Below are 23,826 nucleotides of genomic sequence, written 5' to 3' on the forward strand. Positions count from 1 at the left end.
ATGTATAGGTGTTTCTACATGTGCCATTAATCTTTTTGTCACAGTTAGTAGCAAGCGCTAATAGTTTCTTCTCTCTCCTTGTGCTGCCTACAACATACAAATGGAGTAGACTATGAAGCAAAATGAGGGCTCAACATGGTGCCACAAGCTGATCATAGTTCACTATAGTGGAACCAAATGGACTGTGTTGCTTTGTTTGGAGCAAAATGCAACATTAATTTTCCATTATAGGCTACTGGTTGGATGTTTGATATGATGCTAAATTTAGTGATCTTAAATAAATATTTATAAATAAAAGGTAACAGGAGAAGAACTCAACATAAATATAAATACAAGTTCCCCATGTACCTACAATGTCGTTGAATTCAAATAGATGGAGCCAAAACACCTGCCAGTCAAAATTACACCTTTTAGCCAATGAAATGTGGTGGGTGCCTCCTGTGCCTCTATCAATCATATGTAGATGATGGGAATGAGTGCTATTCTATTAATTGTCCCATGGCCATGATCTGAAATTATAATGATTGGTATGTTTCAACCTATGGTGTCTATTGTTTTTTGGCCAAATGAAATTCAGTAAGTCAATTTCATATATATCCCAGGGACAGGCACTTACAAATGCACTTTAAATTTACTTACTGTAACTGTGGGTGCTCCAAAATGGACACAATGGAGAGTACATGCTAACACAATTTATTAATGGCCTTGTGTCCCTTCATGCTGCTGTATTTCCATATACTGTAGGTTCAAATTATGTCCCTCTTGTCTCTTCAATGAATATTAGTATACAATTGAACCAATTGACACTAGAAAACCCTGGAGCCACAACCATTGTGGACCTGGCTGTAGTTCTAAGCTTCCCACTGTGGTTGCATCAATAGACACACCAGACTTGCATCCGGCAAATGCTATTTTTGAACATGTGCTCAAGAAGTAAAGCAACTTGTACTCTTGGAATGCTAAACTCAATTTGCATCCAATTTGCATAAAACACATGCAATGGCCACATCAAGTGCCCCAGATGCAACACTACACCTGACCAAAATTATGCTGCATTGTGGGTAAAATAATATGGTGAATTGCAGTCAAAATTGCACTTGGCATGCTACACTTGTGTTCAAAAAGGTCCCTTAATAAAAACATTGCACTTGATGGAACAAAGTCAATACAATCCATTGAATTCTGAATTTAGAATGCAATGGATTGCCCGCTTGTAAACAGCAATGTATTGTATAAGTAAGCTTGCAGGTACAAAAAAGTTTAAATGTGCAAAATGTTGAACCTAAAGCAATTGTAAACTAGGTTATTGGATATATCTGTGAATCTTTATTCCCAAACATGCAATAGAGGTCATGTATTGTATTACACTACTCAATAACCTTTCTAAGGAACCCCTTTAAGATTTGCACTCTACTCCCTTTAAAGCAATGTCATTAAATAAACCAAAAGTGCCACTGCAAATCTCAGAATATCTAAAGCAAAATCTGAAAAAAATAGATTGGAGGGAAAAAAATCAATATTAAAAATACAGGCTGTTTTGGCAGAAATATTTTTTTTTTTTTTCTTTTCTCGGATGGAGATCTTGTATAAGAGAACCATCCATAATTATGGATTCTGCCCATGGGCCAGCCTTAGGCATGATACTATCAATAGTAAATTTTCTGTATACCTGCAGGAAAAAGAGTAAACCTTTGGGAACGGGAGAGAAAAAGAAAACTGATATCATGGTTTTTACTTTATTTTTACATTGAACTAGAGCGCCAGCATTTCTTAAGTCCGACAGCACAAATGTCATCATTCTATGGCTAAACTATACATTTTTAAGCAACACAAACGATAAAAAGCAGTGTATATGCGTGCGTGTAAATATTAAATGGCAAAAGATAGGAATCACATACACACTAAACCTTGGTTATTTATTAGTAAAGACAAAACCAGGCACCCCAAAATGTTAGTTACATCCTTAAATATATTTTGGATGTATGTTTGCACTACAGTGTAATAAATATACAATTCTGTGTTCAAGAGAATTTATATTTTTATGTGTATCTTCCATTCAATTTATTTTTTGTATCTCTGCTAAAATTCTGCCTTACCCAAGTGTGTCTTCAATATCATCTCCTGAAATACAAAACTCTCCAACCCCTCCCCGACCATAGTATTAAGTGGAAAGGAAGAACCCTCAAACATTAAATCTGTAAGCATGCTGTGGGACAACAATTGAACCCAAAGCTCTGTGTATGTCTTCAACTAACTTGAAAGCCTAAGGGCAAACAACCACAGGCATCAGTGTCTAGTTCCCCGGTGGAAAGTCTGCAAAGTAGGGCAGAATTATGTCTGTCGGAAAGCAAGACATTTTTCTTGGTAGCTCCTCATGAAAGCTGTTTATTTTTCTCTCTGCAATCCGGGCACAAGTAATTGTAAAAACGAAATAAATTTGATCCATGGTCTTCTACCAACTTCCATATTGAAAATGGAAGCCCAACATGACTGTTCTTTTTACTTTAAAACAATATATTTAGGCTGGGACTGTATCTATAAAAATATACAGGTATAGGATCCCTTATCCGGAAACCCAATATCCAGAAAGCTCCGAATTACGGAATGGCTCCATAGACTCCATTTTATCCAAATAATCCAAATTTTTAAAAATCATTTCCTTTTTCTCAGTAATAATAAAAAAGTCGCTTGTACTTGATCCCAACTAAGATATAATTGATCCTTATTGGAAGCAAAACCAGCCTATTGGGTTTATTTCATGTTTATATGAATTTCTAGTAGACTTAAGGCATGAAGACCCAAATTACGGAAAGATCCATTATCCGGAAAACCCCAGGTCCTGAGCATTCTGGATAACAGGTCCCATACCTGTAATAATAAACAATACCTTGTACTTGATCCCAACTAAGATATAATTAATCCTTATTGGAAGCAAAACCAGCCTATTGGGTTTATTTCATGTTTACATGAATTTCTAGTAGACTTAAGGCATGAAGACCCAAACTACGGAAAGATCCATTATCCGGAAAACCCCAGGTCCTGAGCATTCTGGATAACAGGTCCCATACCTGTATGTATATATATATATATAATTACTTTTAAACCAACTTGTCGTTATGATTGCCAGAAGGTAGAGATTTTGTACATTTCTAGTTTTTTTTAATACATCAAATGCAAAAATATTATCTCTAGAGCTTATTTTAGAAATGCCCCTATGACGCATTGGCAACATTTGCTGAACATGTGGTCGAGAGCTTCTCTGATAAAAGGGCTGGTGCTGATGCGGCAGAAGTCTTAATCGTTTTTATCATTGAAACATTTTTAATTAGCTAAGCAAACTTGTTTGATTTCAAAGCTATGCTTTCAACTCCGCACTCCTTAAAATACATGTTGAGCTTTGAAGACTTTTTCTTTTAAATTCCAAACAATCCCACATGTTTTAACACAAAAAAAAAATATGTTTTAAAATGACAGAACTAAAAAAATTGGTCATTGATGCATCTGTTATAGTTCTGCTTTGCTTTAATAAATATGCCCCTATTTTAAATTATTTTGTAAATTGTTAGGAGTTAAATGTATTATGTAAAAGGATATTACTCATTGCGAATATGCATGTCATGTTACAAAATAAAAAATAAACACTTAACTGCTGTACGAAGCAGAGAATACAAATGGGTCTATATGGTATGGGAAAACAACATTTCCCTTAATTTTTCATTTGTATGTTAATACAATAGATTGCAAAATTTAAACTTCAATTATACTAAGGGTATTGAGGAACAGAAACTACAGAGAGTCATTTATTACCCAAGTGAAAGGTGTTTGCAAAGGTATCCAGCTATTCAGTCAACGTTAGCAGTATCCCTTTAATACTCTTTTATAATTAAGTACTTCTCCTGAACTAAAGTATGTCTAGATTGGTCTTGCTAAATCGAAAAGATTTTACTCAGGAACAACACTATAGTCACTTAAAGAAACATTAAATACAGACAACCTGAACTAGGACTCACAGCAAATCTATGCAAAGAGATTAGTGATTTTTGCACTTAAATCAGCAGAGGGCCTTACCTGCTAAATATGTCACTTTCAATATGTCCATACAGAGACACTATGCCTTTTGAGACTCTAACCACTAATCCTGCATCACATCCAATAAAATTTGATTTAGTCAATGGTAGGAGTAAACAATTAACTGTTCATGTAAAGAGATGAATAAGTAAGGAGATGCAAAGCCATAGTTATTGCAATTCTATTCAATTAAGGCACATCTACTGTAACTGATAAAAAAAGGAATTAAATGTCACTTCCATTAGCGACCTGAATCAATACTCTGTGTAAATGCCTACCTTTCTACCTTATAATCTCAGGTGACTAAATCTTTACCTTGAACCGATTATTTTGCACTTCTTTATTTTTATTTGTTTTGTGGGTTTGGGTCTTTGTGGGGGAGCAAAAGGATTAATTGCTTTAGGAGTTTTCAGCCAGTGTTTTGTGTTAAATAAATTCAATTTAATTCCATTAATAGGGAAGAAGTGAAAGGTGGCCATACATGTAACCTAGTTTGGTGACCTCAACTAATGAGCAGATTATTCACTGATATTCCCACCTTGAGGTTGGTAATATTGGGCTGATGCAATCATTTGGCACTCGGGTCAAAAATCTGATCATAATTGCCACCACTGCCGGTTGTTGGAGAGAGGACTTCATCAACACGCCAATGTGGTTCTCACTCTGATGGTAAAATCAAATCTGCTTGACTAATATGTGCCTGATATCCAGAAGGACACAATCTACAGCTTTTATTGGCCCATGTATGGCCATCTTTAGGCTCTATGTATAAAAATATGTACTAACCATTATGGAAGGAATTCTGAGTGAATGATTGTGTTTAGTGTATGTAAGGGACCATCTGGGTATGTAATTTATACAGGAAATGTACAAAAGAATAAAGTGAACTGAATAATGAGAAAGAAAATGTAGTGTATACAGTATGTGATGGCTCAATGTGTCCTTGGCTTCTGGATGGGATGATGTGGCTGGGAGAGCTTAAGTAAGACCTTAAACCTAACCTAATCTCTCAGACATTGCAAAAAAGGGAGGACATGGGAGAGAACTCCTCTAGGTTTCATATAATAATTAACTCTTGACCATGCAGACAGAAAACAGCTTGAATAATTGAGTCGTTATGGTGCAAGGTTATAAAATAAGTAAACTGCACTTATGTTCTTTCTTTTTACACAATATACACAATATACATAAGATAATAAACTTGCAGTGGTTTCTATATGTATGAAAAGGACACATTTTTGTTATCACTGAATGATCCAGAAATGCTGGCAGAAAATAACATGTTTTCTCTTATTATGTAGGCGCCTGATTAAATAGAGCTATTCTTGGCTTATTAGCTGACACACATGATAAATAAATGTTCTCGTGATTATTAAAAACCTGCTTTATGATATAATGAACAGTGCTTGTCAATAAATGGGCCTTGTTGCTGCTATATTTGTTATGTTAATGAATGGAATTGCAGTGGGTAGAGGCTTAAGGAGAAAAGCATAATTTTGTTTCTTCTTAAAGTCCTTTTAATGCCTTACCTTTAGTAAACAATACTGCTATAATATAATAAACAAGATGTTGCTGAGATAATGTGAAAACATACATTTAACTCTAGTTCACCAGGTAGTGTATTCTGGCCTATACAATATATATAGGAGTTACTAATATCCTTGGTGAAAGGTTCCCCTTAGCGACTGCACACCCGGACCATGCTTTTCTACTGGTGATTTGTTTTATCTGAGCTCACATTGTTGCTCCTGGCTTTAGCCTTACAACAAACTTGTTGCTGTTGTAACCCCTATATACTGCCCTTTGTGGCCCACTTGATGGGACCATCCCACCAAATTTGCTACAGTTGGCAAGATGAAATGGAAAAAGTATAGGAAATGACTACTTAATTAATAAGGGTATTTTAGTAAGAGGACATACGATCTAATTTAGATGTACTTTATAGGTGAGGTACCTTTTAAGGGGATCAAAGACCGCTAAGATAGTCGTTGCTGTTGTGAATCTATGGAGGAAGTTTCTCTAAAGTCAAAATCATTTTGTATACATAAAAATCAACAGACAAGAATTTTTTTGTTTTCGTTTAAGAGGTAAAATAATAACATCTACCTGAAAAAAATGCACAAAGGGCATTACTTTTATGGAAAATGTATTTTATCATAGCAGAATAAATTGAATATAAGCAGCTTTATGTTTTATTCATTTACAGTGGAAAATTCTGATTTTATACATAAAATCAATTTAGAAGGATATACAATATATGAATTGTACTTAATTTGTCCATTTCTGTATTATACCTATGGTTCGTATAATGTGCCGACCCCATAGCATGTGTCTATTCAAACCAAACAGAACTGAAGACAGCCATTTTATACTATATTCATAAAAAAAGGATGATGAATATTTTGAGACATTAAGCTTGAAAAGAAAGACACTTTCAGATGATTTTTTCCCAGTTCTGAGTGCCGCTCTTAGAATTTCTATGGGGAATTCACATACTTTATTTCAAACTACTGTTAAAATGTGTTTGTCACTGCTAGCATTAATTAGCCAGAAAGGAATGCTTCCCTTCCATTTTCATTATGAAAGAATAACTCTGCTCATTAGTATTCAGTTGGCAAAGCCCAGTGGATTTCAGAGGATGAAAATGTTCTATATGCGTAAATTCACAACATAAAGTGCCAAGGCAGGAAAACATATCTGCAAAGCTACATCATATTGACACTTCAGCACAAGAGAAACAAGTCTGCCTATGCTATGCAAATAAAAATCAAAATGTAGAGTCAGTCATAAAAGGGAAAACTAGGCAACAGATATCATGATGATAGGACTTGATGTAATATATTGTTTCCTGGTTCTATATGTTCACCCAATATAATCTAGTTGGTTAGAGTCAATCTCTTGAGGATAGAGGAACATCTTGAAGTGTTGCATACAGCTAGGCCACCTAGCAAGGCAACTCTCAAATTAAAGTATGAAAAATTAGGTTCAAATATTCCTTGGGATTCTAGTCAAGCAGCCGATCTTTGATAGCATATTGCCCTGGGAAATAAATGCCATTTTCTATGAATCCCTGCTCCCCAGGCAGATTTCCTCTCTCCATTTTCATAATACTAAGCTCCCTTTAGACTGTAAGTTCCACTGGGGCAAAGAGTTAGGTACATGTGACTATATAAATAAAGAATAATAAGAAACCCCCTTTTCCTCCAATAAAAATGGCTATTTGAGTTGTATGGCTAGAGTGTTCCAGAATCAATATAGTATGGGGAAAATATCATTCTTAACCATCAACTGGGACATTAAATCCTTTAAATATTCTGTAAATTAGCGCTTCTCAAAATAGGAAATTTGCAAATCACTGAGTGTACTTTAAATGCCAACGCATTGTGTTTCTGTAAAATCAATTTGAATATTTATATAATAGTCATTGTTGCCTGGAAACCCAAATATAATTGAAAATGTTGAGACTACGATAAGCAGAATGGATAAACGAAAGGTTGAAAACACTGGTTTCGAGTAAAAATAATACATTTTTAGCCCCTACTATATTTAATTTTAGTTTTACATTGTTATGTTTTTGTTCTTTGGAGAGAAGTTGAATTCATTTTTCCTCTTCACTTCAGAACAGGGAGCTGGCTCTGGTCTCGCATTGTGGATAGTAATAGAACCCAGCAGGATGTTACTGAGATCATAAAACTAACAGAACAGAAAAAAAAGTTCCTTGTCAACTAGTTAAAAAACGGGATTGTTTTTTTTAAAATATCTTACATTTCATAAAATCTATGAAAAGTAAATGTTTATGAATGGAAACGGAGTAATATATTTTACTTTAAGCTAACAAGCAAAAAAGCTTTATCTTAGTACCCTACCATAGTCCAGTTAAACCTCTTACAATATGAGATGCACATTGCAGCAGATATCATTTTTCCTATCTTGCATTCTAGCATTTTTGCCCATTTTTTGTGTTTTCTTCTCTTTCAGAATTTATAAATGAGTGTTTTCATTTTGGTTAATGTATCACAAGGAGCAATGTTTTGCATTACCCTAGTCTAAAGTACCTTTCTGTTATACTTGCTTAAGATTGAAGGCCACCAAGAGTTAAAGACTGAACATGTGTTAGAAACGGATCACAATAAGTTTTAATCACCATGTTCCCTGGCCTTATGATTATTGATTTAAATTAGGCTAGTTAAGCTCTACATCGAACAGGAAGCTCTTGGCTTTATTACATTTTTGATGGTCCTCTTCTACATCTAAAATCTTGTTATCGGAATGACGGTTCAGTCTGTATTGATATTTCAATTGAAGAATGTGTCCCTTGCCTTCCTGATTGAAAAGAAGACAAATAGGGGAAGCCAAGTTACCTTCCTTGTAGCATAATCTTTCTCCTAACTTTAGGAGAAACATAATATGTTATCATTTAGTCTTAAATATCATTAATTAAATGTTTTTTGTTTGTTTTATACTTTCTGTATGGGGCCACTCAAAAAGACATTCTACTGACTTAAAATGTATTTAAAAACCAGGATGTGTATCATTTTTCTCAAGGGAATGTAAGAGCAAGCAAGTCTACCATTTTTATGACAGTTTGACTAGTGATGGGCGAATTTGTGGCATTTCGGCATTTGCGAATTTCCATCGAAATTTGCGAAATGGCGAAAAATTCGCGAAACGGCATCAGCATCTCGTTTTTGGACGCCTCCATCCATTTTTGCCAAAATTGCGCCACCGTCCAAAAAAAACGGACGCCGGCATCCATTTTTTTTACACCGCAAATTTGCACCTGCCGAATAAATTCGCACATCACTAAGTTTGACCACTAGAGGACCATGTTTTTTGTATTAACCTGCTTGTGCACGTATATATGATATGAATTCAGATGTATTGTTAAATAAGGTTCCCGGCACAGAAACACCTATGCCGGTATGTTTTGCTGAACATCTGAAGATATAATGAGGGTTTACTCTATGTATAAATAGGTCTGTTCTAATATTTTTCTTTAATTGCTTTAGAGACAAAGCAGGAGCAGTTGTTAAATAAAAACCAACCACTCTTGCAGCATGACAGATATCTTTGATCTATTTTTATATTAGGAGGAGCAATTTAAAAATATATTACCTGGTCCTCAAACTTGTGTTAATGGATAATATTGAATTTTCTGTAAAGGGCCGTGATGTCTGCAAAGCTTTGCGATTAGATCCAGCTGAAGTCAATACATCTTCATAAACTCTACAGTCATAAGTGTATTTTGCAGAAAATTCTTTACAAACTTTTTCTCAGTTTTAGATAAAATTAAATCTGCATGGTACTTCAATGCTCTGCACAAGCGAAAATGTGCACCCAGCTCAAACTTATCTTATCTTAGCAAATTGCTAAAGTCTACCATTGAGTAAAGTAGATTCAATAAGCACTTCTATATAAACACACTCAGCCAAAAGTGCAGTGGCGTTAATACACTCAAATGTTGTCTTATCGACAGACACACTTATTGCACTTCTGTATTTGTTAGGGCTATTGTTGTAGATTAAATGGACAGGAGCTAATTTGCTGTGTGCAACTAACACTTTTAATAAAAAAAAAACTGGTATAGATCTCTGCAAATGAGTGTAAATAAGGGCATGCATTAAAACAAGTCCTTGAGATGGGCCAAAAGTCAATCAAGAAACAGGCCATGGTCAAACTGAGGAGTCAGAACCAGAGGGAACAAGCAGTGTGTCACATTTGGCACCCTAACTCCAGAACCAATTCTAGGCTCCCTGGTCTTGGCTCTAGCTTCTGCCTTTAACAGCCGCCTTTCACCTCGGGAGGAGCCTTCAGCTAATTGGATGCCACCAGGTTTTACTAAGACAGGAGCAAAGCTAAAGGTTCTGGATGAGCCAAGGGGCTCAATCATTTCACCAAGGATACTGGATGGAAGACAGGCCAGACAGACAAGCGTGGACAGGCAGACCGGGCCAACACAAGCAGATTAAAAGAATAGTCAGACAGGCCGGTTCAGTGCAGGCAGAGTTCAAGGAATGGTCAGAAGGGCTAGGATCAGGATTGGAGAGTGTAGAATTGTCAGCAGGCAGGCAAGGGTCAGATTGGAGAGTTCAGAATAGTCAGCAGGCAGGCAATATAGGGCCATAGAGGAATCACGCGCAGAGGAGGAAAGAGGCACGCAATGGGTATCCCCGACGGCCACTGGACCACCAGTGTATACTATATTCGTTACACAGTAGCATAGCTAGATGTTACTGGGCCCCACAGCAAAATAGTATGAGGAGCCCCCAAACTCTCAGAGATGCCAATATATATTAAAATTATTCATTAATTAGGGTCTCATGGGGCCCCTATACTTCCTGGGCCCCCCTGAATCCACAGGGTCTGTTTGTAGTTACGCCCCTGGGAACAAGGACAGGGCATGGACAAGACAGGAACAGGATCAGAAACAGGATCAGGAACATGGTCACAGAATCAGGAACAAGATATTCAGGAACTCAGGGCTTGGAGTTGGCAGAATGGCCAATGATCTAGCATCGGGGAGTTTGGGAAGGGGGCTTAAATAACCCTTTAATGAGGTATTGCCCACAGGTGGCTAGGGAAAATTGACATGGAGGCAGATAAGATATTCTGTCAGGGTCAGGCTAACACCATACTGACTCCTGTGGCCCAAGCAGAAGAAGCAGTGGCAGAAATATAACAGGTCCCTGGTTCAAACCAGTGTGCCTTTGATACTGTGCCTTTGATACTCACACAACTGGCTGTGTCAACAGATTCGGCAGATTTTATCACATTTAAATGGCGAGTGACTGAAGCGACGCAATCCCAACTCAAATTTTGGCCACAGCTTTTAGTTGTACGTGAACCCTATGATCTTCTGCAATTGAACTACAAAATAAATGATTCACAGCTTTCGGGTTTATTGGAAAGGTGGCACTTGTAGGTCAGCTACTGCTAAGAAGCAGGGCAGCTATTTTAGAAGAAAGGAGTAACCAAAGTGTCCTGCTACTAAAGGTATCCAGAGGACTGAGTGGGTTTCTAAGGTAAGACGAGCTACAATTTAGGGATCCAGAAAATATTTAATAAAATGTAAATACCAATGTGTAGTTTTTAAAGATATTCCCTCTATGTCTCATTCTTTTATACTGATGCTTAGAACATTACTTCCCAGAAACACTTATTTTACCTAGAAACCGTGTTTTCCTGGTGGGCGGTTGTACACATATTTCTGCTTACATTACACTATAAACGAATTGTAAAATATTGAATAGTTCTATTTTGTTTTACTTATTAGTTAAACTATATCTTGTGTCTTGTGTCTCTGTGTATAGTCCCTGGCTCACTTCTCACGCTCCAATTGTTGCTTTGCCCAAAAAAAGAGTGAAAAGTAGTCATTTATAATGAAAGCTCTGTAATAAAGATAAATGATTATCTGTATTATTGCTGCTTACAGTGTAGCACTAGCCTCCAAAGAGCGAGACGGTGAGGGAGATCACAGATACAGTCTCTTCAGTAGCTTAATGAAGAGAAATGTGAAGAAAGTTACAGAACTTTTAGTCCACAATATAGAAATCATAATTGGTCTATTCATCAGTCAAACTGCCTACAGGCTACAACCCTATTAACTGGCACATAAATCCCAAGCAAAATTAACATTTTTTTTATGCATCTCTTATATATGATTAAAACATTTAAGTTTACTGGCATTTAAAGGTTCTGCATGCCAGACAACCCACAGTTATTTCCTTCAAGTAAAGGGGAAGGTAATAGAGACAATGCTCTAGAATTAATCATAGAGCGTTGAGAGTGTGTGCCATAAAATATTAGTCTAGATTATATGTATTAACTCATGTTTGAGTGCAGAATGTATTAAATATAGCACAGTGCCTAAATTTTGTGAGTGTATGTATTCTAGGAGCACTACACTACACTTAGGTTCAGATTTATCAATGGTTGAAGTGAATTTTCGAATGAAAAAAATTTAATTTTGAGCCATTTTTTGTGTACTTCAACTAGGGAATAGTCCAAATTCGATTTGAATTTAAAGAAAAAAACGAAAATTGAATATCGTAATTTATCATGTACTGTCTCTTTAAAAATTTGACTTCAACCATTCGCCATCTAAAACCTGCCAAATTGCTGTTTTAGCTTACGGGGGACCTCCTAGAACCTACTTGGAGTCAATTGGTATTACTTCGAATCATACGATTCTAATTTATAAAGGGTCGAATTTTGAATTGAAAAAATTTCGAAATTCGGATTCAAAAAGACCAACCAAAATTAAGACAAAGGTTTTTTTTGGTTGAATAGGTCCATTTTTATCGATCTAAAAGGTCCATTTTCGGCCGAATTTGGATCGAAGTAATAGCGCATTTGATCATTTCAAAGTCCACCAATTGACTCCGAATAGGTTTTAGAAGGTCTCCCATAGGGTAAAACAGCAATTTGGCTGGTTTTAGATGAATTTTTAAAGAGAAAGTACATGATAAATTTCGATATTCAAATTTTTTTATTTATTTTTTTCTAATCGAATTTGGACTATTCCCTAGTCAAAGTACACCAAAAATAGCTTAAAGAAATACACTGTATATTGATTAACATGTCACAAATCACACAGATGCTGTGCAAGGTATGGCAAAATCAATGTGATAATCTATTCTGGCTTTATTCTGCTACTTTCAATAATTTGCAGTTGGAGTTGTCCAATTTACCTTTGATTAGACACCACCACATACATCTCTGGTTCCCACCAAGAACAATGTCGACAGAGAACATTCCTTTCAAGTGCTATTATGCGTTTAGCGAGAGTGGCAAAAAAGAGGGAACCGTCCACTTGTCCTTTTTATAGAAAACCCCAGTGCAAAGAGAGAGAATCAAAGATTTTGGTCTTCCATAACTGAAACTGTAAAGAACATCAATCATTTTCACACAGATCTGTGTTTTCCAATGAAGCTACTTTGCATCTCAAAGTTAATATGCAGCAAGATCTATGGCTCTGTAGTCAAAATTGGTATGGTTTGACATTGTGTAGAACAGATCCTTGTATATTTTATGAAATTAACAATGCACTCTAATTAGTGAATACGATTATGTTCCTCAAGCGGATTACAGTTATTTCCTTCTTCTATTTCAATTTCAGCATTTTTTATGCTCTATACTGGCTTGAACCTATGTACAAATATGATCCTACAGGCCATGGTTAGTATGTGCTAATCATCAGGTAGAATTCACTGGTCAACTAGCCACATTTTTATGCTGGAAAATAAGTATTTCTTTGAATATCAAAATAGCCAGTTCCGTTGCTGTGCTTTCTGTGCTCTTTAATTCGATGAATTTGACTGTGTTCATTATAAAGGAAAACAATGGTAGGTGAAGTCAGCTGCACCCTAAAATTTAGAGTTCATTGGAAAAAAGGGAATGTTCCATAAACCTTGTTTAATGAAAACATTTTTTACATGACCCTGATACACTGTGCTTTGATTGAACATGTTCAGGGCTGTAAACAATAAATCCTGAGTGCCCTGGAAATGCACTTTCTACACTTTGATATATTGGACCTAGTTACCCTTGTTCTGGAGGAAAAGTAATGTTGAGTGTGATTCCTATAAAGAACGTTTTATACTTAACAATTGATTCTCAAAGTATTGCTAGTTTTTGTTCAATATATTGAAATCATTTTAGATGCTTGGTTTCCCTACAGAGAAAATGACTGATCCACATTATTTTAACATTCCCGTTTGTTATTCTCTTACAGACCACTGATGACATCTTGGTGGCTTCTGCTGAGTGTCCCAGTGATGATGATGAGGACATTGATCCATGTGAGCCGAGCTCAGGTGGGTTAGGTTAGTCATCTTTTTTATTCTTTTTACCTTAAAACTGTTGTACAATAAGCAATGTATGTGTTTCCAAGCAAAAATACCACCCCAAGCTAAAGAACACCAAGAAGGTCCAGCGTACAGCATTGCCAAGATATAAATTTGTCAAATGGAACACAAAAATTGATTGATTGTTATATGTACAGTCAGTTTGTGTCATAACTGCTGGTTTAAGTCAATAAGCAATTGGGGTAGTCATTAAAAATTAGATTTAACCAGTAGCCCAGATCAAGACTTTCAGACCATTGATGACATTACAGAACCTGGCAAATCAACCTTATGACTTTAAGTAAGAGCCAGTCATCAATATGACATGAGTGATGCTCTATCTCTTACACCCAGAACATTAAGAAATGAGGCTTATCATGTTTTTTCGACATTCACTCATCGGTATCCATGAGTGGGTCAGAATTTCCCACTCATGTAATGATTCCTCTACAATTGGGTTTAGTTCTATCTTATTGTCCAATAAAAAAAGCTCGACCAAACTCCCATGTCCAATTTTGCCTTATTTATTAATAAATTAACTCAATTTAATCAGATCTGTAGAAAATCAACCTGAATCGTTTGATTTTTTCTGACTTTTCTCCCAAAAAGCTTGATTTTTTCGAGTTTTCCCCTAAACCTTGACAAAAGTTGGAATTTTTGGGCTAAACCCACTGAAGACCACAATAACTTCAGTTTGGGATAGGTCCTCTCCAGGACCTAGACAGGTCTGAGATGGTGGACTTCCAGATTTGGGCTTTATGAAACATCGGAGTATAATAAATCTCAAAAAATGTTAGTTCTTTTTTTCATCCAAAAATTTGAGTTTTGTCCCAAAATGCCAGACCAGAAAAATTTGAAGTTTAATAAATAACCCCTTGAGTGTCTGTAGGTACCACACACAAAGGGTACTATTTACTTAATGCTTGAACTTAATTTTGCAATGGGCACAATTCTTCTCTAATGTTTGTGTGTTTAAACTATTTATTAACTTAACAGTATACATTTAAATAGATATACATAGTAGAAATTACCAGTGAAGACATACTTCTTTTAAAAACCACATTTACACCTGTGTTATATGTAATGATTACTTTATCTGTATCCATATTTCTGAGCAGTAACATACATTAAAGAAGGCTTAAATATCTCAAGGTGAAGACATTTAAACAATGTCATAGTAAGAAAGAATATCTCCTAATAGATGCAGAAAAAAGCACTTAACAACATTAGATAATAAATGAATCATTTAGTGCCAAGGCCATTTCTTTTAAATTAGATGACCTAGATTAGCTTGGAAGGGGAGGGTGAAAAAAATGTAAAACACAGACTGTAACTTACTATAACTTACACGGAGCATATTTATTATGAAGTAAATTGCCACTTCTGAAATGCTTTGCCTTCTTTCACCCCAGGGACAATATTTCAGGGTTAGGGTAATTACAAACCCTTGAGCAGGAGGCAAATTGGGCAAATGTTAAACAGAAACAATAGTCTCCTTGTCTTTCATTCTGGCAAGTGGTTTTTTTATGACTGAATGAATATTAATCATACACATTTAAATTACCAATTTGAAATTTATATATTGGTTTTATTTTATTTTTTTGCATCTGTTCTTTCATGGTCATTATCCCTATGATGTATATGTTTTCCTACCCTAAAGAGACATATACTAGTGATGGGCGAATCTGTGCCATTTTGCTTCACTGAAAAATCTGTGAATTTACCACAAAATTTGCGTAACAGCCGAAAAATGAGTGAAACACTTTAAAGACAATGGGCGTCCAGGATTTTCGCAGCAGTTTCGAGAATGTATTTGCTGGAGGCGAAATGTGATAATTCACTGAGAATTTGTGCTAGGAGAAGTTATTCGCCCATCACTAAAATATACTATTTTCCTTTACTATTTTATATAATTAACAACATGCCCAGATGCACCTCATAACATATTTTTGATATAAAGATGTTATATAAATGAATGGACTCTATTTTAAACTATTTCTATGCCCTTAAACTTCCCTGCTAAATAGTGTAGGACAGAGGTTCCCAACCTTTTTTACTCATGAGCCACACTCAAGTATAAAATAATGTTGGAGAGCAACACAAGCATGCAAAAAGTTCCCCCGGGATTCCAAATAAGGGCTTTGACTGGGTATTGGTAGCACCTATGTAGACTTTCAGCCAACAGGAGGCTCTGTTTGCCAGTATACATGTTTTTTTATGCAACTAAGCCAGGAATTCAAAAAGAAGCACATGCTTGGAGGTCACTGGGAGCAACATCCAAGGGGTCAAAGAGCAACATGTTGCTCATGAGTTACTGGTTGGGGATCACTGGTGTAGGAGAATATCAGTGCAGGCATAGATGTATGGTATCCTAGAAAAGTGTCTTTTCTGTGCCATTTTCAGCCCAAGTTAACAATATAAAGTGTAACCTGACTGTTTCAGAAACAGCACTGACTTTTTAATTGGCCATATTAAGAAAGCTACTTACTTCCATAAATAAAGCTCATATTAAATGTTAATCATACTTTTCCCTTTAGAACAAATAGACAAATAATATGTGGAGCGATATTCCCAGCTATCCCAGTTTGCCACCATGACGTGGGTTACATAATACCCTCAGTAACAGAACTTGACATACATAATGCAATTGATTAAAATATCAAGCAAAGGAAAATGCTCTCAGATTACAGAATTACAGACACTACATATGAAGACACTACAATGGCAGAGGATATTAAAAAAAAAAAAGATCTTGAAAATCAAGTAAGCCAGGCAGTTTGCAAGTAGAAATCCCATTAAAATAGCTGGACGAAGCAGTAGATTGGATATTGCCTGCAGGATCGTTGTGCTGATCTCTGATCTTGAAAGTGCTTTAGCATCAGCTTCAATTAAATGGTGGATAATCAATTCTAACAATCAAACTTGATTATCAAAATACATTTATTTCAACCATCCCCTCTGGTTGTGAGCAGCAACGGGTTATTAAATATAGCTCTTTTGCAATTATTTCTGGTCATTAAAACATTATTCCACGGCATGACTGATGTGAGCAAAAGTTTAGGGAGGGTTTAATTTTGGTTGGTCGAAAAAGAGTTTTTCCCGCTGTATACTCAAAAGCTGCATAGCGCAGTCTGCAATAAACTGTGCTCCAACTACTTGCTTGTTTAATCCCTTCGGTACCATGGACAGCAACAAGTCTACTTATTTTTCCATAATTTCGCAAATGATTGATTCTCCCCTCAAAATACTATATTTTTATTGTTGATACTTACCTGGATCATAAACATTTCATCATTTCATAATGCTTATTTCAACATACTACATGGCATCATCTTGGATTAGATTATGAACCAGTTCTGTTCTGTTCAACTGCCCAGGACTTTGCAGTCCACCATTGTGGAGCACTAGGCAGTGATGTCACAGCATTTAGTGAGATGAACTAATATTCCTGGATTTATCTTATGGATTCTCTGAAAAACAGTAAAGAGAATTAGAGGATTTATCCCTTATCCCCACTGATGATGTAACATCTGAACTGCAGATATTTCTTAAATTTCCTTTTCCAAGAACAGAAAATAACCATTAAGCCCTAAATAATATCCAAACCATCCATTACTGTGGGACCTAGTGTTACAAATAAATGCTGATTTGTGTGGCGAGTCACACACCCATACAAGAACTGCAAGTTATATGAATATTTATTAAAGAAAGAATGAAAAAATGGACTTGCAGAGAGAAACACAAATCCAAGTTAAGGAAAAGGTCTGGCCGGGCAGCAAACAAAAACAAAGTTTTTATGACAGGCCAAGGTTAAGAGATGGCAGCAAGAATCCTTAAGACAGGCTTAAAATCAAGGGTGGGTGGCAGATGAAAGTTACTCAGAATAAGCCAAAGGTCAGGACAGGCAGAGGACTTGTGGAGTCAAGAAATAGGCTGAGGTCAAAACCAGGACAATGGAGTAGAAGGACAGGAGCAGGACTTACAAGGCAGGAGCAGTGTCACAGAAACAAGAGGAACAGGGTTAGGAACAAGATCAAAGGAACTGAAGAAAATCAAGATCACAAACATGACACAAAGCAAGGATAAGACAGGTTGGTCAATGATCCAGCAATGGGGAGATGGGGAAGGGGAATTAAACAGCTCTTTGTCAAGCTATTGCCCATAGCTGGATAGGGGGGGTGTGACTCAGAGAAGATAGACTTGGAGGAAGTGTCACAGAAGATATTATGTTAGGGTCAGGCGACTGCCACACTGCCTCCTGTGACAGGTATACAACAAGCAGTGGCAGGTATACAACAGGTCCCTGGTTTGAAACCATTGAGTTCCTGACACCTAGGGGCAGAATTATCAAAAGTCGAGGTGAATTTTCAAATGAAAAAAATTTGAATTTCGAGCTATTTTTGTGTACTTCGACTAGAGAATAGTCTGGATTTGAATTTGAAAAAAAATTGAAAATTCGAATATCAAAATTCATCATGTACTGTCTCTTTAAAAATAAGACGTTGACCATTCAATTCGTGGTCTTTGAAAAAAGTTTTTTTTTTGGGAAAAACTTTGAATCAAATTCGATCTAATGCGCTATTCCTTCGATTTGAATGATTCAAATTTGGCTGAATACGGACATATTTGATTGAAAATGGATCTATTCGACCAAAAAAAACTTTAACTTTATTTTGGTGGTCTTTTTGAATTTGAATTTCGAAGTTTTTTCAATTCAAAATTCGACCCTTAGTAAATATGCGCCCGAGAGAGAGAGAGAGAGAGAGAGAGAATCTAGTCTTGAGACAGCTGTTCTTTCAGTTATGTCCAAGTTATACCCATAAAGAGGCACTTATATTCCATATGTCCTATTCCACTGTTCTGCACACAGTGTGTGAACAAAAAGGTTTTGAATATAAATTCAGAAAATAATATAATGCACAGTATGTACAGTAGGTCCTCTGAATCTAAATAGGCAATACCATCTATGCTTATAGCAGGGAAAGAGAAATAAAGAAATCTGTCTGGAAACTGTTGCGATGGCTCATTATATCATTCTCTTAAACTCCAACAGAATCACACCCTTCAAAATGCTATTTTATTCATTGGCACTGTCATTAAGTTTGTGTCATTTCTTATATGTGGCAGTGAACTTATGAGTACAATCCAGTGCTCACTTGAATAATTTGACTCTAAAAGCTTCTATGCTCTTTTGTGCTCCCTTTAATACAAATTCTAAGTGAGGAAATATTCGGAAGCCCTCACTTCCTATTCTGGGGTTTGAAAGAAAACTTTAAATGCCCACAGTTGTTTAAAGAAATCAAAGAGACGCTTTACTTTTCCATTCTCTTGTCAGTATAAAACCCCATTGTTGATTTTTTTTTTTTTCGTTGAAAGATTCTTCAACTTGGTGCTGAATGTCAGATTTAAAAGCTGTAATTCTGTAACTGACTGCAACAAATTCAATACAAAGCTACACACACAATGCCCACACATAAACCTAGCATTCTTCTAAGTTCTTCTCTGAAGGTCACCAGAAAGAGGTGAATTTGGAGAAGTAAACCAATTTTTAAGGCTGCTTCTTCTTGTATAAGAAATGTCATTGCATCGTTGGAAGTGCAAAGCAAAATTATTGGAGCTGTTTCTTTAGTTAGCTGCATGAGGTGCTGTATTGTAACTGTGGCCAATGGAACAGTAAAGAAGAGTCAAAGAACTCAAATCACGGATGAAAGAGTTTTCAGCATTCATGGACCAGCATAAGTGATTTGTTCTCACCTTATTTACAAAGCACAAAACATCAAAGCTTTTCAATCCCCATTGGCATCAATCCTATGGGAATCCAAACGTGTCAATATTTTGCGCAATGTAAATCAAGTGAGAAAATATCACTGGTTTGTGCTTTCTGCTTACAATATGTATGGGCATTGTTCAGTGAACCCAGAGAATGATAGACACTTGCTGAATGCCTATATTGGGATGTGTTTTTTTGCAAAAGTACATTTTTACTTGTATTTAATATATTACATATATTAAAAAGCAACTAATTGGGTTCTATTTAAGACCTTCACCGTAATCCAAAATTCACATTTACAATATGAGTTGTTGTCCATTTGTTGTCTGGTCAATGGTAGAACTAGTGTAGCATTACAAAGAAAAGCAAATCAGCAATTCCACTCGGGAAAAATATTATCTATTCTCAAGCGTGGCCTAGTAACAGGGCCGATTCTGCAATCTCTGCACTAGAAGAGATTCTGATTTAAAAATTGGAATTTCAGCTCTTTAAAGGAGAAGGAAAGGTTAAAGCTAAGTAAGCCTTTTTAGAAAGGTCCATCTAAATATACCAGTAAACCCCCAAAGTAATGTTGCTCTGAGTCCCCTGTCAAAAGAAACACTGCAATTCTTTCCTTCTATTGTGTACTCATGGGCTTCTGTATCAGACTTCCTGCCTTCAGCTTAAACCTCATTGCCCTGGGCTTGAGCATGCTCAGTTTGCTTCTCTTCTCCCCCCTCCCTTCTCTACTGTAATCTGAGCCCAGAGCAGGGAGAGACTCAGGCAGGAAGTGATGTCACACCACGTTAATACTGCAGCTCCTATCCTAAACAAATAGAGAGTTTCTAGAGCTTTTTACTCAGGTATGGTAAAACATTCTACAGAATAAATATAGCATTCTAGCTTGCACTATTGCAGCTAATCTATTGGCAATAAAATGCCTCTGTAGCTTTCCTTCTCCTTTAAGTAACCAGGTGTGGCTTTTTGCCACCCTTGGCATCTAGTGGTCTTTTGTTTCTCAATCCACTTCATGGCAGCAGCACCCCTACCTAGTAGGACCCTGGACAGTGACCATATTTATATGCAAACAAGAGGTTTCATCCCCTTTCAGGACTGGCTCAAAGTTGAAAAGAGATTAGAGTAAATTGAAGTCAATTTTATAGGAGAAAACCTGCGCCAATATTACTTTAATCACTTCAAATTATCCTTTTTGTATATACAACTTGGTAAAACATAAAAATGGCAACTGAGATTGCACAGTAGTTAAGGCGACAATGTGCATTAAAAAAGCAGATCCATATTGTGTCATCACCACATCTGACAAAAGGATGAATGAATCACCTTCATTCTGTAAATTATTTCTTTGTTATATGTCCTTTGAACAAAGCTGCTAAAATAAAATCAGATGATTCACAGCCATTTGATTTCCCTAGGATACGAATTTCCGAAATAATTCAGTTGTATATTCACCTAGGCCTTTGGGGGGGGTTACATTACATTTTCCAGTGATATCACTATATATTGAGATGTAAAACATTTATGAAAATGTGAAAATATCAAGTGCACAGCACTTTTTCTTCCCCCATATACGCCATTACACTAATTAGTATGAACTAAATTATTATTACTATTATTCTTTTTAATATGTATTTGAGATGTATTTATAAATAACCAACATATTCATCATCACGGTATAACAGAAGGGTGCATTACATTTATATACCAATGCAGCAGTTAAAGAGGGCCTTCCTCAGTAGAACTTAAAATGTGAAAGGAGACGGAGGTATGAGACAAATGTTTGACTCAGCTTTTATAGAGTAATACACATAAAATATTATATATTACCTTAAAAAAGAAATGTGGAAAAAAGACTTTCACTTTTTTGCTTCAATACAAATAAATAAATAGGAATATAAAATAAAATCATAAAAACACTCACGCAGACCTTTGGTTATAAAATGGGGGCCATAAAAATGAAATGGGAGCTGAAACAGGGATTTTTCAGTAGGCGGAAGAACCGATAAGCAAGACCACAGTGACACATTTTTATGCTTCATTTAAAATACAGGCAAACAATAATAAAACAGAAGATAAAAGAATTGTAACTCACTTATAGCACATGAAACTGAAAACTTTGATCCATAAAAAGATAGAATTGTTATTCTCTGAGAAACAGTTACACGTCCAACACAAAGCTTGTCAATTATTGAATAAAGCATAGGAATCCTTTTAATGGATTTCTTCACTAAAATAGCTGAAAGCCAGGGCCTTGTCACTCACAACCAACAAAGGATGATCTTTCCTAAAACTTTTATCTATATAGATTACTAACCTTGCATTTGTGTGCTGCCCCTTTGCCCGTTTAGTGTGAAGATCTTTCCCCATTCCATCACATGCTCTTATTTTTCCAGCAAAAGAAAAAGCCTCAAAAAATAGAAATTTAAAAAAAAACCTACTTGTGGGTTGGTGTCTTGCCTCATCCTGCAGCTCCTCAACCATTACAGCCACTAGGTTTTATAGAAATTATTTTTAGATAAGCGTGATAAAACCTGATTCTGCATTTAACTCGTTTCACACTGCTCATTTGACTCCAATGGAAATGGCACACTCCGTGGTTTCAGGAGCATTTACCTGCTGTTTTTACATTTTCATTGGCATTGTAACTAATTTTTGTAGTGGTAGAGTTTTATGAAACTACTATTTAAAATTAGACCCTACATCCAATGTGAATTGATACTTGGTAAAATGAAAATAGCCCTACACAATGTTTTTTTCAAATTCTTATTCTGCAGATGTGTGCTTTCAAGGTAATGTTCATGTCATTAAAATAGGTTGAAATAGGGTGAAATTTGTTGTACAATTTGTTGTGGGTGAACTGTTTGGAACTGATCTACGTGCAATTGCGTTAAGGGTTCATCAGGAAAAATCAAGCAAATATTGGACTAAATTTGCAAATTCAAAAAATAATTTTGTATCTGTCTTCTTACATAAACAACTATGGAAAACACAATGCTAAAAAAAACCCTTTAAATCACTATTTAATTACAAAAATATTTCCTTTTGCATGCTCCTAAAGAGAAAAATTGAGTAAAGATTTTTTATATGTACTCATCAGGAAAAATCAATTGACTCTAGAGGACTCTCTTAATTCTATGGAAAAATCAATTGACTCTGGAGGACTCTCTTAATTCTATGGAAACTTAAGAAGCAAATATTGGACTAAATTTGCAAATTCAAAAAATAATTTTGTATCTGTTTTCTTACATAAACAACTAAGGAAAATACAATGCAAAAAAAACCTTTAAATCACTATTTAATTACAAAAATATTTCCTATTGCATGCTCCTAAAGAGAAAAATCTCGTAAAGATTTTTTATATGTACTGTAAATCATTATAAATGCAAGTCCTACCACTTCTAACTTATTTGAAAGTGCAAATGAAGACGTTTAAATTGCTAAACATGGGTAGATTCACTGATTTGTAAAGTTTACCAACTAATTGGACCTTTATTCACAGAAATATTAGCCAGAATTGAGCTGATCTGATAGGCTGAGCTCTAAGCCAAAGATCATATAAAACAAGGCCTTCTGAATATCCATTGGTAGAAGATGCACCTATATGGTTCTTGACCAATGGAATTCGCCAGCCTTCCAGGCCCCAGCCAAACATTTGGGAGGCAATCCCTTTTGCCTCAATCATGACTTATAAGCTGCAAATATAGTCAAGTTGACAGTCAATGTGAGGGAATTGTTTAACTGCTTTACTGATATATTAAATACATACTGATATATCAAATCTTCTTAAATTCAGGAAGGGTTTTTCAAGGCTGGAGAAGCCTAGGAATTAAGTGAGCCTTTCATGGAAATATATAGACACTCCTTTTTGAACTAAAATATCTATATTTCATCATGTAGGGTTCTAGTTTTGCTGATATTTTACCTGTTAAAACTGAGATAATATAACTGACATATAGACATTTAAATGTACAATACTCATCATTCTAGTCATTTTTTAAAATCTGAATAATGGAAAGCTCAAGGAGAATGATCTTATGGATCAGTTTTTTGGCTAATTCTGTGCTAGGATTAGTGATTATTCACTAGCTCTAGCTGCCAGATTTTAGCACCACTGGGCTCACTGTATGTATACAAGTGGTCATATCA

The 23,826-nt window shown here is 35.7% G+C and overlaps 1 protein-coding gene across 32 annotated transcripts in view; it reads left to right on the top strand.

Moving 5' to 3' along the window:
• Positions 1 to 23,826, top strand: part of LOC108716082 (neurexin-1) — an 861,870-nt gene that overhangs the window by 829,983 nt on the left and 8,061 nt on the right. For 21 of the 32 annotated variants that reach the window (XM_041562467.1, XM_041562451.1, XM_041562468.1 and 18 more), the window contains one exon: positions 13,802 to 13,892. In XM_041562467.1, coding sequence (XP_041418401.1) covers positions 13,802 to 13,892 — 91 coding nt within the window. The remainder of the gene's footprint in view (positions 1 to 13,801; positions 13,893 to 23,826) is intronic. The other 11 variants (XM_041562483.1, XM_041562470.1, XM_041562473.1 and 8 more) reach the window with 1 other exon arrangement.

This window comes from Xenopus laevis, chromosome 5L (genome assembly GCF_017654675.1).
Source record: "Xenopus laevis strain J_2021 chromosome 5L, Xenopus_laevis_v10.1, whole genome shotgun sequence".
Taxonomy (NCBI): Eukaryota; Metazoa; Chordata; class Amphibia; order Anura; family Pipidae; genus Xenopus; species Xenopus laevis.